Here is a 17,282-nt window from a genome sequence, read left to right as displayed (position 1 = left end):
CTTACACCTAAAGCAATTAGAGAAAGAAGAACAAAAAAAACCCAGAGTTAGCAGAAGGAAAGAAATCATAAAGATCAGATCAGAAATAAATGAAGGAAAGAATAGCAAAGATCAATAAAACTAAAAGCTGGTTCTTTGAGAAGATAAACAAAATTGATAAACCATTAGCCAGACTCATGAAGAAAAAAAGGGAGAAGACTCAAATCAATAGAATTAGAAATGAAAAAGAAGTAAAATTGAGACTGCAGAAATATAAAGGATCATGAGAGATTACTACACGCAACTATATACCAATAAAATGGACAACCTGGAAGAAATGGACAATCCCTAGAAAAGCACCACCTTTGGAGACTGAACCAGGAAGGAATAGAAAATATAAACAGACCAATCACAAGCACTGAAATTGAGTCTGTGATTAAAAATCTTCCAACAACAGGGGCTTCCCTGGTGGCACAGTGGTTGAGGGTCCGCCTGCCAATGCAGGGGACATGGGTTCATGCCCCGGTCCGGGAAGATCCCACATGCTGCGGAGTGGCTGGGCCCGTGAGCCATGGCTGCTGAGGCTGCGCATCTAGAGCCTGTGCTCCGCAACGGGAGAGGCCACAACAGTGAGAGGCCCGCGTACCGCAAAAAAAAAAAAAAAAAAAAAAATCTTCCAACAAGAAAAGACCAGAACGAGATGGCTTCACAGGTGAATTCTATCAAACATTTGGAGAAGAGCTAAAACCTATCCTCTCAAACTCTTCCAAAATATAGCAGAGGGAGGAACACTCCCAAACCCATTCTATGAGGCCACCATCACCCTGATACCAAAACCAAACAAAGGTGTCACAAAGAAAGAAAACTACAGGCCAGTATCACTGATGAACATAGTTGCAAATATCGTCAACAAAATACTAGCAAACAGAACCCAAGAGCACATTAAAAGGATCATACACCATGAACAAGTGGGGTTTATCCCAGGAATGCAAGGATTCTCCAATATATGCAAATCAATCAATGTGATACACCATATTAACAAACTGAAGGATAAAAACCACATGATCATCTCAATAGATGCAGAAAAAGCTTTTGACAAAATTCAACACCGATTTATGATAAAAACCCTCCAGAAAGTAGGCATAGAGGGAACTTACCTCAACAAAATAAAGGCCATATATGACAAACTCACAGCCAGCATCATTCTCAATGGTGAAAAACTGAAACCATTTCCACTAAGATCAGGAACAAGACAAGGATGTCCACTCTCACCACTATTATTCAACATAGTTTTGGAAGTTTTAGCCACAGCAATCAGAGAAGAAAAAGAAATAAAAGGAATACAAATCAGAAAAGAAGTAAAGCTGTCACTGTTTGCAGATGACATGATACTATACATAGAGAACCCTAACGATGCTACCAGAAAACTACTAGAGCTAATCAATGAATTTGGTAAAGTAGCAGGATACAAAATTAATGCACAGAAATCTCTTGCATTCCTATACACTAATGATGAAAAATCTGAAAGAAAAATTAACCATTTATTATTGCAACAAAAAGAATAAAATACCTAGGAATTAACCTATCTAAGGAGACAAAAGATCTGTATGCAGAACACTATAAGACATTGCTGAAAGAAATTAAAGATGATACAAACAGATGGAGAGATATACCATGTTCTGGGATTGGAAGAATCAACATTGTGAAAATGACTATACTACCCAAAGCAATCTACAGATTCAATGCAAGCCCTATCAAACTACCAAAGGCATTTTTCACAGAACTAGAACAAAAAATTTCACAATTTGTATGGAAACACAAAAGACCCCGAATAGCCAAAGCAATCTTGAGAAAGAAAAACGGAGCTGGAGGAATCAGACTCTCTGACTTCAGACTATACTACAAAGATGCAGTAATCAAGACAGTATGGTACTGGCACAAAAACAGAAATATAGATCAATGGAACAGGTTAGAAAGCCCAGAAATAAACCCACACACATATGGTCACCTTATTTTTGATAAAGGAGACAAGAATATACAATGGAGAAAAGACAGCCTCTTCAATAAGTGTTGCTGGGAAAACTGGACAGTTACATGTCAAAGAATGAAATTAGAACACTCCCTAACACCACACACAAAAATAAACTCAAAATGGATTAAAGACCTAAATGTAAGGCCAGACACTATCAAACTCTTAGAGGAAAACATAGGCAGAACACTCTGTGACATAAATCACAGCAAGATCCTTTTTGACTCACCTCCTAGAGAAATGGAAATAAAAACGAAAATAAACAAATGGGACTTAATGAAACTTCAAAGCTTTTTCACAGCAAAGGAAACCATAAACAAGACTAAAAGACAACCCTCAGAATGGGAGAAGATATTTGCAAATGAAGCAACTGACAAAGGATTAACCTACAAAATTTACAAGCAGCTCATGCAGCTCAATATCAAAAAAACAAACAACCCAATCCAAAAATGGGCAGAAGACCTAAATAGACATTTCTCCTAAGAAGATATACAGATTGCCAGCAAACTCATGAAAGGATACTCAACATCACTAATCATCACAGAAATGCAAATCAAAACTACAATGAGGTATCACATCACACCAGTCAGAATGGCCATCATCAAAAAATCTACAAACAATAAATGCTGGAGAGGGTGTGGAGAAAACGGAACCCTCTTGCACTGTTGGTGGGTATGTAAATTGATGGAGAACAGTATGGAGGTTCCTTAAAAAACTACAAATAGAACTACCATACGACCCAGCAATCCCACTACTGGGCATATAACCTGAGAAAACCAAAATTCAAAAAGAGTCATGTACCACAATGTTCACTACACCTCTATTTACGATAGCCAGGACGTGGAAGTAACCTAAGTGTTCATCAACAGATGAATGGATAAAGAAGATGTGGCACATACATAAAATGGAATATTACTTAGCCATAAAAAGAAATGAAATTGCGTTACTTGTAGTGAGGTGGATGGACCTGGAGTCTGTCATACAGAATGAAGTAAGTCAGGAAGAGAAAAACAAATACTGTATGCTGACACATATATATGGAATCTAAAAAAATAAAAAGAAAAAACTGGTTCTGAAGAACCTAGGGGCAGGACAGGCATAGACACAGACATAGAGAATGGACTTGAGGACACAGGGAGGGAGAAGTGTAAGCTAGGAAGAAGTGAGAGAGTGGCATGGACATATATACACTACCAAATGTAAAATAGATAGCTAGTGGGAAGCAGCCGCATAGCACAGGGAGATCAGCTCGGTGATTTGTGACCACGTAGAGGGGTGGGATAGGGAGGGTGGGAGGGAAACGCAAGAGGGAGGAGATATGGGAATATATGTATAGGTATAGCTGATTCACTTTGTTATAAACAGAGACTAACACACCATTGTAAAGCAATTATACTCCAATAAAGGTGTTAAAAGAAAAAGCCCATCATTTCCCCTTGCTCATATATTATGTTCTATATATTCATAGGTCTACTTCTAAAGTTTCTATGTATTCCACTGCTTTATTTGTCTATTTCTACACCTATTTGTTTATTCCTGTATTTATTATTATTTTTACTTACTACAGCTTTGTGGTATATCTTAATATCCGATAGAGTAAATTCCTCCTCAATGCTCACTCTTCAAAGTTAACTTACTCAGAATTCTTTCCCTATTTATAAAATTTAGAAATGGTTTGTTGAGTTTCTCAAAACATACAAATGGGTTTTGATTGAGATATGTGCATTTGTAGATTAATCTGAGAAATATTGATATGCTTTTGTGTTAAGCAGTTTCATCTATGAATCATTTCACTATTAATTCAAATCTTCCTTAACAGGAATGCCTTTACCTGGGATCACATTCACAGGGCACTTTTCACAAAGATGCCAATGAAGGGTTATGTACAAAGATGTTCCACATGGCACTGCATACCTTGGCAGGGAGGGAAAACCAATCTGGGTGTTCATCCCTAGGGGAATGGATAAGAGCATGAGTGATGGATGTATATTAAGGACTATTATGCAGCAGTAAGAAGCAAAGAGCTAGATATCCATAGTCACATGAGTAAACATAAAAAACTAAAACTATTGAATGAGATATGAGATTGAGCAAACAAAATGAGATGTATAGCACAGTACCATTCATGTAAGTCAAAAATGCATATCTTTAAGTACTTGTTCTGTAATTTTTTATGAGAGAGTCAGTCAGGTGAAGTCACAGAAGGAGTCAGAGGATGGGTTCATGAAAACAGTTTATTATACTCACAGGTCCTAGAGGCAAGAGACACAACATGCCACACAGGACCATGTGGAAAAATGCCAGTGTGGTCAAGAGACAGAAGACGGGAGCAAGGGAGAGCCAGGGGCTTTTATTGGGGTTTCCCAGGGAAAGGCAAAGCGGTACAGGGGAAACAGCTCAGCACTGGCCTGGTCTGAATAATTTCAGTGGGCTCTAAGCTATAGGAGAGGCCCCTAGTTGCCTGGTACTTGGCCCTGGGATGATTAGGGCAGAGAAATACTGCCTCCTGGGATGTGGGGGGGGGGGGGGGCCAGAGAGAACGGGTCAGGATGCCAGTTGGTTAGTTTGCATATTAAAGGCATGCTCCCTGCTGAGTCCTTGACTGTCTTTAATAACTGGCTAGCCCTGGTGCCGGGGGCAGCCTCTCCCCAGCCAGAAAGGTTTTTGAAGATGTCAAAACATCATAATACACAGAAAATTAAAAATATATATAATATAGTATTTAAGTATGTATATTCTTGTAGTATATTTAGTATTTTGTGCATCAGAGTGGGTGCCTATTGGGAGATGAGAGTGGGAGTGAGGATGGGGAAGAAGGGGAAAATCAGGCAAACAAGGGGTCCTACTCATATTAGCGATGACAATGTGCTACGAAATGAGGAATAGTTCCAACTCATCTTGGCTCCTGAGAGAAGTAAGATAATAAATGAGATGAATGGGGATAATAAAAGTACCTTCTCTACTTAACCCACAGGGTTTTTAAGAGACTCATATGGATATTGTATGGGATGTATCTATTAAGCACAACTTAATATTAGCTATTATTGTGGTTTAATTTAGGAACATGGCCAATGCAGTTTCTCAAGCTTCTCTCTCTTTGGAGGGGAGCTGTGTCTCAACCAGATCTTGTTGGGGGCTTTAGTTTGATTCAGATGGCAATAGAGCTTATCAAAAGGAGGAAACAGGCCAGGCAACATCATTTTTAACTGCACATAAGCGGCTCAAATAGTATAGGTTGGAATCATTGAATAAATTCATCACATTTAAAATGACTTGTGCATTGCCTTTCCCACCAGATTATTTCTGTGTGGTTCACCACCTACTCATTGGTCAATAAACATTTATTTCAAATGAAGCAATGAATGTAATCTTTTCCATTTTTTCCAAAAAAAGGTTACCATGTGGCTTTAAGTTTACTTGAAAAATGAGATTCTCGAGAGAAGAACAACCCTAGAGTTAGTCACCTTTATATGCCTTACATGTGGCACGAACTGGAAGCTTAATAAACCTTGAATAAATGAATAAGTGGAAGAATATAATGTGGCCTAACTACTGCATTAGATGCCACCAGTGGGTTCAAGTGGAGAGCTCTGGGATCCATCAAAGTTCTGGTTCATGATATCACTGTAATTTTGGTTTGAGGCAAAAGAGAGACTCTTCAGTCTTCAATCTTAGGCTTGACCTACCAGTTGAACTACTGGCCTCAGAGATAAGAAGCCTGGATATCATGTCACATTATCCTGGGAAAGTAATTTAATCTCAGGCTTCTATTTCCATTTTAAGGATATGAGAGCAGCACATCTGTTCAAATACTCTTTGAAAGCTGCCAAAGCCTGTTTCCAACAAGAAAGACGTCATTGTAAATACCTGCTCTTACCCATGGATGGGAAACAGAAGGTTCTGGTGAAGGAGTAGAAGAGTTTCATTGATGCAAGTTACACGTAGACAGCCAATTTTCAGAGAATGAGAATTTTTGACTGTAAACAAAAGCCCGTTTTGCCACTTGCTGATTCTGTAGCTTTGGAGCCTCAACCTCTCTAAGCATGTTTCTTCATTTGTAAGATGAAGATGCTAACTGCATCTCTCTTATAGAACAGGGGTCAGCAAATATTTCTGTAAAATGCCATATAGCAGATATTTTCCACTTTGCAGACCCTGCACGTCTATTGCAACTACTCAACTCTGCCATTATGGTGTCAAAGCAGCCAGAGACAATACATACATGAATAAACATGGATGTGGTCCCGTAAAAACCTTATTTATGGATACTGAAAGTTGAGTTTCTTAGAATTTTCACATGACAAAAAGTATTATTCTCCTTTTGATTTTTTTCAACCATGGAAAAACCTTTATACAAAAACAGATGGCAGGTTGGAATTGGCCCTCGGGTCATAGTTTGCCAACTCCTGATACAGTGCGTCTCTGAAACAAAAATGAGGTCATAGTGAGGGCTCAGTAAAATTTAGCTTAGCACCCTTATTATTATCAATTATTTAACTGAAAAGCAACAAAATTCAAAATTATAGATAAAGTGTGATGACAACTAGGTAGCTATAGGAAGAAATATGCCAATGAGCTAACAGTTATGATGTTGGTATAGTAAAAACCAGCTTAAAATGTTTTTTTTTAAAGAATAAAGCATAAAAATTACCTCATAATGAAAACATAATTTACATTAAAGAGACAAATCTAAAAACAATTAACAATAATTATATTGAATATAAATTCAATCTTCCTTTTACAATTCAGAAGGCATTTCAGGTATCCATTATGCCCAGGGATCAATGTTAAGCGTTAGTTACTTCTATAGAAGACCACAGAGAAACCAAGAATGTGGATGAACTTATGCTAAGCTTATGCCACATCTAAGAAACTGTTTTCCAAGTAGGTCTACCTCCTATGCTTCTTTGCCCTCCTTATCAGTGTTTACTGTTATAAAGGCCAGTAAGTCCACAGTCTAATGAGAGAGATAGACAAGAAAACACCCAAATACAGTACCACGTAGAAGGCGAAGGCAGCAGGAGCAGAAAGGAGGAGCATCCGACCCAGTCGGAAGTGGAAGCGGTTGTAGTTGCGTAGTTATGAAACCGTGGGTTACATTCATTTCATCTGCCTTCGCTAATCAAGGTTGTTTTAAGACTTTCATGTCCTCCAAGCGGTGCATAACCTAAACAATAAGATGTTTGCCCAAGTTATTGTTTAGGAACTTGGAGTCAACTGCATCTAATTCGAGGTCAGCTGGTTAAGGCTGGATAGGACCACTGACCCTTCAACTGGGCAGACGCTAGTGTCCAATCAGTGACCTTTTAACATCAGAGGGCCCAAAACTCCACCCTCAGAATGTGCAGAGGGCTGTAGGCTAGAAACATCTGCACAGAACAACAATTACTGCATCTTTTCCCAATCACCTTTCCTCACCCTCCCCGCACTTCCCATGCCTCATACCACCCTGCTTCTTTATTCTTTGTCCCATAAACTCCCGATCCCCTTGGTTTTGAGGAGGTGAATTTGAGATTTGTTCTCCTATCTCCTCGCTTGGCTGCCTTGCAAATGAAAACTCTTTGCTGCAAACCTCAGCATATTAGCGTTTTGGCTTGTTGTGCGTCAGGCAAAATGAACCTGTTTTGGAAACTGTGATAGAGAGCTTCTTGGAGAGTTGGAGATGGAGCTAAATTCTGAAGGAGGAAAAGAAGGAAGCCAGAGTGTAAGACGAGCATTCCAGACAGGATACCCCATGGGAAAGCAACGTGAGGCAATGGCTGGAGGCAAGGCAGAGCACGGAGGGATTGTAAATATGGAAGGTGGGAATGGCCCAAGAGTAGGATGCAAGCAGGATAGTGGGGAAGACGGAACTAGAGAAGGCAAGAGTCCGTGGGCCCTTTTGGCCATACTCATGATTTAGGACTGTATCCTAATCCTTAAATTGTTCCTTGACCTATAAGTCTCAGCTATTTCATAGCAAAATGGTAACAATGATGTCTACCTAGTAGGATTAATGCTGGGGAGATTAAATGACATAATGTATTAGGTCCTCAATATACTTCAGCATATGCTTTATACTATTGAAATTAGTCTATTCAAAAAATTGTTTTGAGATAACTTTCAAGTGAAAGGCATATGTTTTTCCAAAAAAACACTGCAAATTCAAAACAATGCTGCATTTGATAGCCACTAAGTTTTCAGAGTTTTTCTACTAGTTGAAGACACATTTCAGGAAGGAGAATCACCCATACATTCTGGTCCCTGGCAAGGATGAAGACGATGGAAAATAAGTGGGAGTTAGGGTTAGGAGGCAGCCTCCTAAATGGCCTCTGCATTGCAAGCGTGCTTGGAATCTGTTCATTTGCCATTTAATAAAAAAGGCTCCAACAGAGGATCCATTCTGAATATTTTGTTTGAGAGTCCCTGTTTCTAATTTTGAAATATATCAAGATAATTATCACTTAAATGTATTTGTTAGTAAAAAAAAAATCTTTCCTCATGTGTTGCTAAAACTATTTTCGTGTTCTTGTTACCTTTTAATTTGTTTTTATACTTCATCAATAAAATAAGAGTGATCCTTAATTCTTCAGATTGGGCCATGTTCGATTCTATATACTTGACTTTCTTATTTGCTTTGAAAGGGAAGAAGTAAATGAAACTTATGCAAGTAGGGATGATAGTTTAGTTTTTGGATAAGAACAGTGCTTTTTAAATCATGGGACCAGGATTTATGTCAGATTATTATTATAATATTTGCTCCTAAAAAGTTGAATTTAAGCTAACAATTATTTTAAAATAATTTAAAAAAACTCTTACACTTAAATCTTGGAAATAGCAGTCAAAATGACTTAGGATCAGAAGCAAAAGCTATAGAGGTTAATTATTCTCCCAGCTTTACTTCTGATGTACACTGAGATTGCTACTCCTTTATATTTCCTATCTGTGAAAGAGAGCATTTGTACAGGACATGTAATCCACAATCATCTAGGGTTGAAAAGTAGAATTTTGAGTAAGTGTATTAATACATTCTGAGAGCAGAACAATTTGGTTTCAGAATTCGAACATAAATCTCTTCCAGTTCTTCTGGTCTCTGTTCCAACAGACACACCAGCTCCTGCTTCCCAATCATGGGGATTAATATGCTACATCTTTCTTTCTTTCTTTTAAATTTATTGATTGGGAAGCTCCTGCTTCCCAATCATGGGGATTAATATGCTACATCTTTCTTTCTTTCTTTTTTTTAAATTTATAAAATTATTTTATTTACTTATTTTTGGCTGCATTGGGTCTTCGTTGCTGCGCGTGGGCTTTCTCTAGTTGTGGCGAGCGGGGGGCTACTCTTCGTTGCGGTGCGTGGGCTTCTCATTGCGGTGGCTTTTCTTGTTGCGGAGCACAGGCTCTAGGCACGTGGGTTTCCGTAGTTGTGGTTTGTGGGCTCTAGAGCGCAGGCTCAGTAGTTGCAGCGCACGGCCTTCGTTGCTCCGCGGCATGTGGGAACTTCCTGGACCAGGGCTTGAACCCGTGTCCCCAGCATTGACAGGTGGATTCTTAATCACTGCGCCACCAGGGAAGCCCTGCTATATCTTTCAATCGTGTAGATATTTTTAAGAAGGAAAGATTATGATATAAATTAATTGACCTCTGCATTGGATAATTTGTTTGGTTTTCCTCCCGATGGCAGTCAAAAAAAATGCCATGAAAGTATTAAAAATTAATTCATCTTTTTTAGGAGAGCAAATGCAATATGTAGCAAGAGCCAAAAAATGTACTTATTATGCTTTGACCCACTAATTATACTTCGGGGAAGAAAACAATCAGAGACTTCTTATATAGTAAAAAATTTAAAAAGTGGAAACAAACTTAAAATGCTCAATGATTGGGGAATGGTTAGCTAACCCAGAATTATAAGCTGACAAAATATTGTATTATGCAACCATTTAAAAGGATATGCACAAAGACTATGAAAATACATTACAAAATTTGTTTAAAATAATGCTAAATGCATTGTATATGTATATATTGATTACAATAATGCAAAAACGATGTATTCATATAATATTGAGGAGAAGAATTCAGGAGTCAGTTAAGAAGTAGCTGGTCTACATTGCATATGACATTCTTTTCAGTAGGTGATTTTTTGGGGTAGTCTCTGAAATAGTAAAAAATGCTGCTGTGATCAACTTATCACTTAAATTTCCTTGTTCTTTTTCTCTGTTTTCTTTTTCTTGGTGCACAACACAGTGATTTAGTATTTCTGTACATTTCCAAATGATCACCACGATAAATCTAGTTACTATTTTTTCTCGTTCTTTTAAAAAATATGGCCCCCAAAGATGACCTAAACCTTGTACTTGCCCATTTTTCTCCCTTTTTATGTCCCAAAGGAAATGCATTTTTTTCCTCCTGATAAATATTATGAACCTGTTTATTCAGTAATTGAGTGTGTTAATGGACATCCAGTCACTCACTCTTTGGTGCGCCCACGAGGCTCTTTCCGCCGGAACTCATGACTACTTAAAGAAGACACACTGCCCCTCTTCTTCAGTAAATGAGCCGTTCTGTCTTTAGCAATGTCTGACATCATCATAACCTATGGAGGAAAACTTTTGTAAAATACTGAACAAAAGATCTGAAAATATTTTAGTATAACACAGAGACTCATTCTAAATAAAGTACACAGATCTTTTTTTTTTTAAGCATTTTGGAATAGGGAAGTGGGGTTTCCTAAAGAGTGATTTTTAGTATATGTTGTTATTCTGGTCAGTATAACTGGAAATATGATAACTCTTTTTAAAAATATTTCAGAATTTATAAGAAGTAGAGACTTCCTTTTTTGTTTTATTTTTATTTTTTTGGCTGCACTGCGTGGTATGCGGGATCTTAGTTCCCTGACCAGGGATGGAACCCGCTCCCCCTGCAGTGGAAACACGGAGTCTTAACCACTGGACCACCAGGAAAGTACCATCTGATAATTTTTATTTATGCAATAGCATACTTAATTCACACAAGCATACATTAAGCGGCAACAAAAATACTTAACTGCAGTAAAGTCACTGAGAAATGATAGCTATATGTAGAAGAACGATATTAGCCTACACCAGAAAACAATATTTTTATTGCCTCCCCAAATTTAATTTCAATGATATTTTGCTAATTAACATTTGTTGTTGTTGCTATTACTTTAAAAATTAAGATGAGCTGCTTCTCCAAAGGGTATTTTTTTTTCAAGCAACAGTGATTTACTTTGTAAAGAGCAAACAGAACTTTTTTTTTTTTTTTTTTTTTGCGGTACGCCGGCCTCTCACTGTTGTGGCCTCTCCCGTTGCGCAGCAACAGGCTCCGGACGTGCAGGCTCAGCGGCCATGGGTCGCGGGCACAGCCGCTCCGCGGCATGTGGGATCTTCCCGGATCGGGGCACGAACCCGTGTCCCCTGCATCGGCGGGCGGACTCTCAACCACTGCGCCACCAGGGAAGCCCAGAACTTTTAATGAAGTAATTTATTGGAAAACCTACCTCCTCTCACAAATGCTTGTGAAAAAGCTGGTAATGGACTTCCCAGAACTTGGACTGTAACTCTACTGCCCTATTGCCTACATACAAGTTTAGACATTCATTGGAATTATTTTATAATCTGTAAATCTGAGAGCCCCAACAGGGAGACACTGTGCTAGGCACTAAAATAGAACTAAAACAGCCCCTGCCTTCAAAGAGCTGGCAGTTGAAGTGGGTAGGGCAGACAAGAACACAACCTTAAACCCCAGTGTGATCAGTGTCAGGGCAGACAGAGGCAAAGGGTACTGAAGGGCACACAAATACAGCAGAGGTACTGTGTGTTAGGAAGCGAGGCAGTGTGGGGGGTGTGTGATTGTGGACCTGTGTGTGAGAGTGTGTACATGGGTGTGAGCATCTCTATGTGAGCATATATATGTCTCTGTGGGCATGTGCTTGTGTGTATGAGCATGAGTGTGTCCCCATGAGTGTGTGAGGCTGTGTGTATGAGTGAGTGTGTACATAAATGTGTGTGCCTGTGTGAGTGCCCATGTGAGCATCTCTTTGTGTATGTACCTGTGTGTATGAGTGATTATCTGTGTACCTGAGTGTGTGCCTTTGTATGTTGGTGTGTGCACCTTTGTGTGTGATGTGTCTGTGCACTGAATGCATGTGTGTTTGAGTGTGTCTGTGTACATGAGTGTGCCTGTGTGAGCGTGTATATGTGTGAACAAGACATACTGAGCCTGTTTAAGTGGGTCATTCAGGTTCCAACCTTAAAGTGACACTGACAGACCTCGGTCTGCTCACCTGTTTCCAAAGCTGCCCCGCAGGCCAGAATTGGGACCTGGAGGTCCAGAGGGGCTGAGGCCGCCGGTGTCGCCAGACCTCAGGCAGACTGCTCAGAACTCATGCTGCTCCACGATCGGACCGGCTGGCCAGCTCTGCACTGGGCAACACTGTGAAGCCGAGACACACAGGCGGGCAGGAAACAAAAGGCCAGGACCTCCTTCCAGTTCCAAAAACTGGGGCCACTTTTTTCTTATTTCTTGGAGGGAGGAGGAATAAGGCATTAGAAAGAGAGGTCGTGGACAAGGCAGGCAGGCCATTTCTAACACAAGGCCCTCCCCGCTTAGCCCCCTCGATCCTCGAACTTGCATTTTGCCTCGGTCAATCTTCTCTGCTCCTGCCCAGACGCGCTGCGGAGAGGTCGCACTTACCTAAGGCAGTGCTGGAGACGCAGACGCGACTCGGCGGGGGTCCTCCCGGACCACGGGCTCTTCCGCTGCCGGGACCAGCGCGGGGCGAGGCTCCCGTCTCCCAGGCTTCCCTCTGCCCGCGAATGCCTGCGCACTCCCCCTGGACTCCGCGGCCTGTCTCCAAGGTGACCTTCTCAAACAGAGTCCTTGGCCCGCCCCAGGCAGACATAGTAGTTGCGTAGTCCTCTGAGCCGCCTGAGGATGTAGAGGATCTCCTCGTCACTGCCCAGAGGGGGCTGCCCTGAGCCTGGCTGTGCCTTGGGGTGGCCGTGAGCTGGAGAGAAGCCGAGTCATTCTGTAGCGAGGGGGACATCTGGGAACTCAAGGGGCAACCCTGAGAGCCCTCATCAGTTTCCTTTTGCAGATGTCAGGGGCAGGAGTGGGAAATGCTGCCGGTTCCTAGGACGGGAAGTGCGAGGTACAGAGAGAAAGGAAAGCACCCCTTTCCCTTCCCCCGACCCCTGATCTGCCTTCCACCACCCCAAGGCACAGATGGTTGATAATAGAGCTCACATTTACCAGGTACTGGCAAACAGTTTTAGTTTTATCTAGTCCTCCCAATAACTCTTTCAAGAAAGCACTGTTGGGACTTCCCTGGTGGCACGGTGGTTAAGAATCCGCCTGCCAATGCAGGGGACACGGGTCCGAGCCCTGGTCCGGGAAGATCCTACATGCCGAGGACCAACTAAGCCCGTGTGCCTAACTACTGAGACCGCACTCTAGAGCCCGTGGGCCACAACTACTGAGCCCATGTGCCATAATTACTGAAGCCCGAGCACCTAGAGCCCAGGTTTCACTACAAGATAAGGCACCACACGAAGAGTAGCCCCCGCTCGCTGCAACTAGAGAAAGCCCACGTGCAGCAAGGAAGACCCAACACAGCCAAAAATAAATAAATAAATAAAGGAAATTTAAAAAAAAAAAAAAGCAGAAAGCGTTGTTAGTCCTTTACAGATTTAGAGAATTGAGATTCTGAGATATTGAATAATATGCCCAGGGCCGCTTGGAACTCATCGGCTTATCTTTTGGGCATTACAAACTTTCACGTTACACTTTCCTTGACACCACTCTCCCCAATCCTTAAAGTTTACGAAGATTTGAAATGGAGGCTGTTTGGGGTTGAGAACCCACCTGACATAAATAATAGGCCCTTCCTCCTTAATAACTATCCCTCTTCTAACCCCAGAGCCCTTCCCCCAACCCAAAGCAAACAAAACCAGACCCTGAAGGGACCTTCACATAGTGGGCAATCATTGGAAATAGAAAAAGATGGTGCCCTAAGCACCTAGCTTGGTGCATGTCCATTAATGAGTGCTCAGTGCAGCTAGAATTGGGGCTGTCAATAGCAATACATCTGCATAACGGTAGAGCGCATAAGGATTAGGATAGCATTGGAGAAAGAGCATTAACATTTTCTGGCCCATCTCAATCCCTATTCACATAAAAATAAGAACAGGAAAGGATTGTTGACTATTTACTATATAATAGTTAGGAACTGTTAGGTGACTGATAAATATTATCTCATTTAATCTGTTCAGTGACCCTAGGATAAGGGAATAGTAACTCTATTTTTTTTAAGATAAGGAAATGAAGAATCATTGAGTAACATGCTCAAGACTATAGTTAAATTATAGAATGAGATTTGTCCAACTCTATAGCCCTTGCACTGTGCCAGACCTTCTTTCCACCATGCCCACCCTAAATATGCAACGAAGTTTTCCAGAAATGTGGTAAAACTTTAAGAGGCTGGTAATAAAAGAGGTTCACAACTCAACTTATTTTTGTTTTTCATTTATTTTCCAGAAAAAAAAATCACATTTAAATAGTAACTTACTTATATATTTGATCTTGTTCTCAAGTATAATTAAACTTTGTCCTGCAATGGGAACCCTAGTGGCAGTAATGTGCCATGATAAATAATTGCATATTTAGGATTTTGTAAAATGGGTGATTGGGAAAATTATGAAGGAAAAAACACTTGTAAAAATCATTATTTACAAAAAATGATATCCACACCTTTTCTAATTTATAAGGCAAGTAACATTAAAATGTTCTCATGGTTATCTTCAAGAAGTCAATATTACACATTCATATCACCATTGTTCATCAGAGAGCTTTGGGCAGTTCTGTGAAGGAACAAATCCTTGCTTTTTTTTTGCTGTTTTTTTCTTGAGCACGGCACATAAGCAGTAAAGATTTCATCACAGCTACAAGAATTAAGTATTCTCTATTGAATTACACATGTAGGAAAAAGAGCCAGCCATCAATATTTTAACTAATTTTAAAAGTATATTTGAGTATTTTACCCCAGAGTTTTTTTTTTTTTTTAATAAATATTTTATGCTCAAGGTATTTTGTGAAAATATGTACTCCAACCAAGGTCATAAAGACATTGTTTACTTTTGCTACAAAGATCATGGAGCACTCTAAATAAAAGCTACCACCAACTCAAAATATACACTAACAGCATTTTCTTTAAGAAAGACAGATGACTGAATTTTATTACCTTTAGAAATACAACAAAATTTCTCTGAGATTCTTTTCCTAGTTTCTCTTATTGTTAAAAGTACAAAAAAAAATCAGTGCCTTCCATTGCCATTTAGTAGGCACAAAATTAACATTTGATCATTACATTCATACAGATCTCTATGCAAAGTGAAAAAAAAAATCCTTTGTATATTGAAACCCAATGCTCTTCAAACAGTTTAAAAAGCCAGCTCTACAAATGACTGCTTGGCCTGTAGTGAAGTCCTAATGAATTAAAAATTGAACTATATTTAGAGAAATGTAAAGTGATTCAGCTTTACCCTTTTCTGTCTGATAACAAGACAGTTTACCCAGGAATTATTAAAGGAACTTTGTTGATTTTTTGTGAAAATGATTTGCAAAATAAAGCAAAGCAAAAAAGAACTGCTTAATGCTCATTAATAGAGTGTAGAGTCCTGCAAAATCTATACTAAATAGTGTATTTTTCCTAGGTTTAACTGAAATGTTTTTCATATAATTTCTAACAAGATTATGTAAAAATGCAGTCAGCATCAATCCATCATGATTCAATTTCTTAAAGTGTTTAGATAAAGTATTACCAAAGATTGTTTACTAGTATTATTTCTACCCTGTAAAGAAATTTGGACCATCTTCAACAGATAGCAGCATGATGTGATGGTCATAAGTGCAGATCCTAAAAATAATGCGAAAAATTTAAAATAGTAAAACAATTTTATTGTTTTGTTTTGAATACTTTAGGTGATAAAGTTAAATTCACTAAGATATACTTATGAAATTTAAAGTAGATAGTAAATCATTTAAAGTGGCAGAAATTTTCCTTAGAGTTAAAACAAAAACCCAGAAGCATCTTTCCAAAGCATTCCTGGTTATATTATTTGAAATTGCTGAAAGATATGTAAACCAGTGTTAAAAAGAAAACTTTTCTAAAGTTTCTTCAAGATGTGTTTAGAAAGAAAAGTGTTTTTCTGATCCAAAACTTTCTTAAGCTTCATTAAAACACTAACATTTATTATCAATGTCTAAGGAGTGGGTTGGGACTATGATCTAGGATCATTTATTCTCAGACCACAATGAACATTTGCCAGAAGCAGTAGTCCTGAACATGATTTGGAAAACACTGGAATACAGTGAATGAAGTAGAATTACCCTTTACTTATTTTCTTTTGCCAATTAAGGGACACATAAAAATATATTTGCTTTTCATTGAAACGTCTTTTCCTGTAAGGTCAAAGATGTATATAGAACAGGCAATGTACTGCACTAGAGATAGAAGGAGACGATTAGAAATACTATAAATCAAAGGAAAAATAACATTAGAAGTTAAGCCTAGAGAATAAGTTATTATACCCATGATGGATGTCAACAAGGAGGAGACTTTCTCTCCTAGCAATACTCATTTTGGATAGACATCAGATATTAAACATGAGGGACAGTCAAGAGGTCTGACCATGGTCAACTCAATAGACCCTAAAATTTGATCTTTCAAGAAGGATATTTGGTATTCAGTTAGATATTTAAAATGCAGCTCTAGCCTATAGAAGATTACAGAACATCAAAGAAATAGAAATGCTAGTGGGTTTTGTTGTTTGGTTTTAATATTTGGAGACTTAAACATTGCACTCCTATCTCATTTTTCCTCCATACATTCCACAGACAAAAAGTAATGTAATGGTAGCCATGTTTGATTCACAAATGAGCAAATGGCATTTAACTACTGTTTGCTGAATGAAAAAAAAAAAAATGGAAGGAGCAGGAAAATACAATAAAGCCTGAAGAGAGAAGTGCACATAGTAAAAGAGGTGGGGTGGGTCATCAGAACAGTCTCTTTAATCAGTGTAACAATGATTGACTTGTTCATTCATATCAACAATTTAATTTGACTCATTTTAAGGAAACATCATGTTGACAACTTTTAAAGCGATATTTAGAGATCACCCTAATTTTGATACCATAAAAAAATTATGCTTCCATTTAAAAAAAATTGCTGTCCAGAAAACCATGTAGCAAAATGAATACATTTACACTGAATGGGATT

At 39.1% G+C, this 17,282-nt stretch overlaps 1 protein-coding gene across 1 annotated transcript in view; it reads right to left on the bottom strand.

The window, feature by feature from the left end:
- Positions 1-12,879, bottom strand: part of DYNLT5 (dynein light chain Tctex-type family member 5) — a 29,517-nt gene extending 16,638 nt beyond the window's left edge. Inside the window, exons 1-2 of the mRNA XM_079930554.1 lie at positions 12,701-12,879; positions 10,459-10,580 (exon numbers count right to left, since the gene is read on the bottom strand). Of these exons, the coding sequence (XP_079786680.1) occupies positions 10,459-10,577 (119 nt within the window). The 5' untranslated portion in view covers positions 10,578-10,580; positions 12,701-12,879. The remainder of the gene's footprint in view (positions 1-10,458; positions 10,581-12,700) is intronic.
- Positions 12,880-17,282: the final 4,403 nt, after the last annotated feature.

The sequence above is a fragment of the Stenella coeruleoalba genome (genome assembly GCF_951394435.1).
Source record: "Stenella coeruleoalba genome assembly, chromosome: 1".
NCBI lineage: Eukaryota > Metazoa > Chordata > Mammalia > Artiodactyla > Delphinidae > Stenella > Stenella coeruleoalba.
Note: the sequence above shows the minus strand (reverse complement) of the source record. Positions and strands in the feature narration are given on the sequence as shown.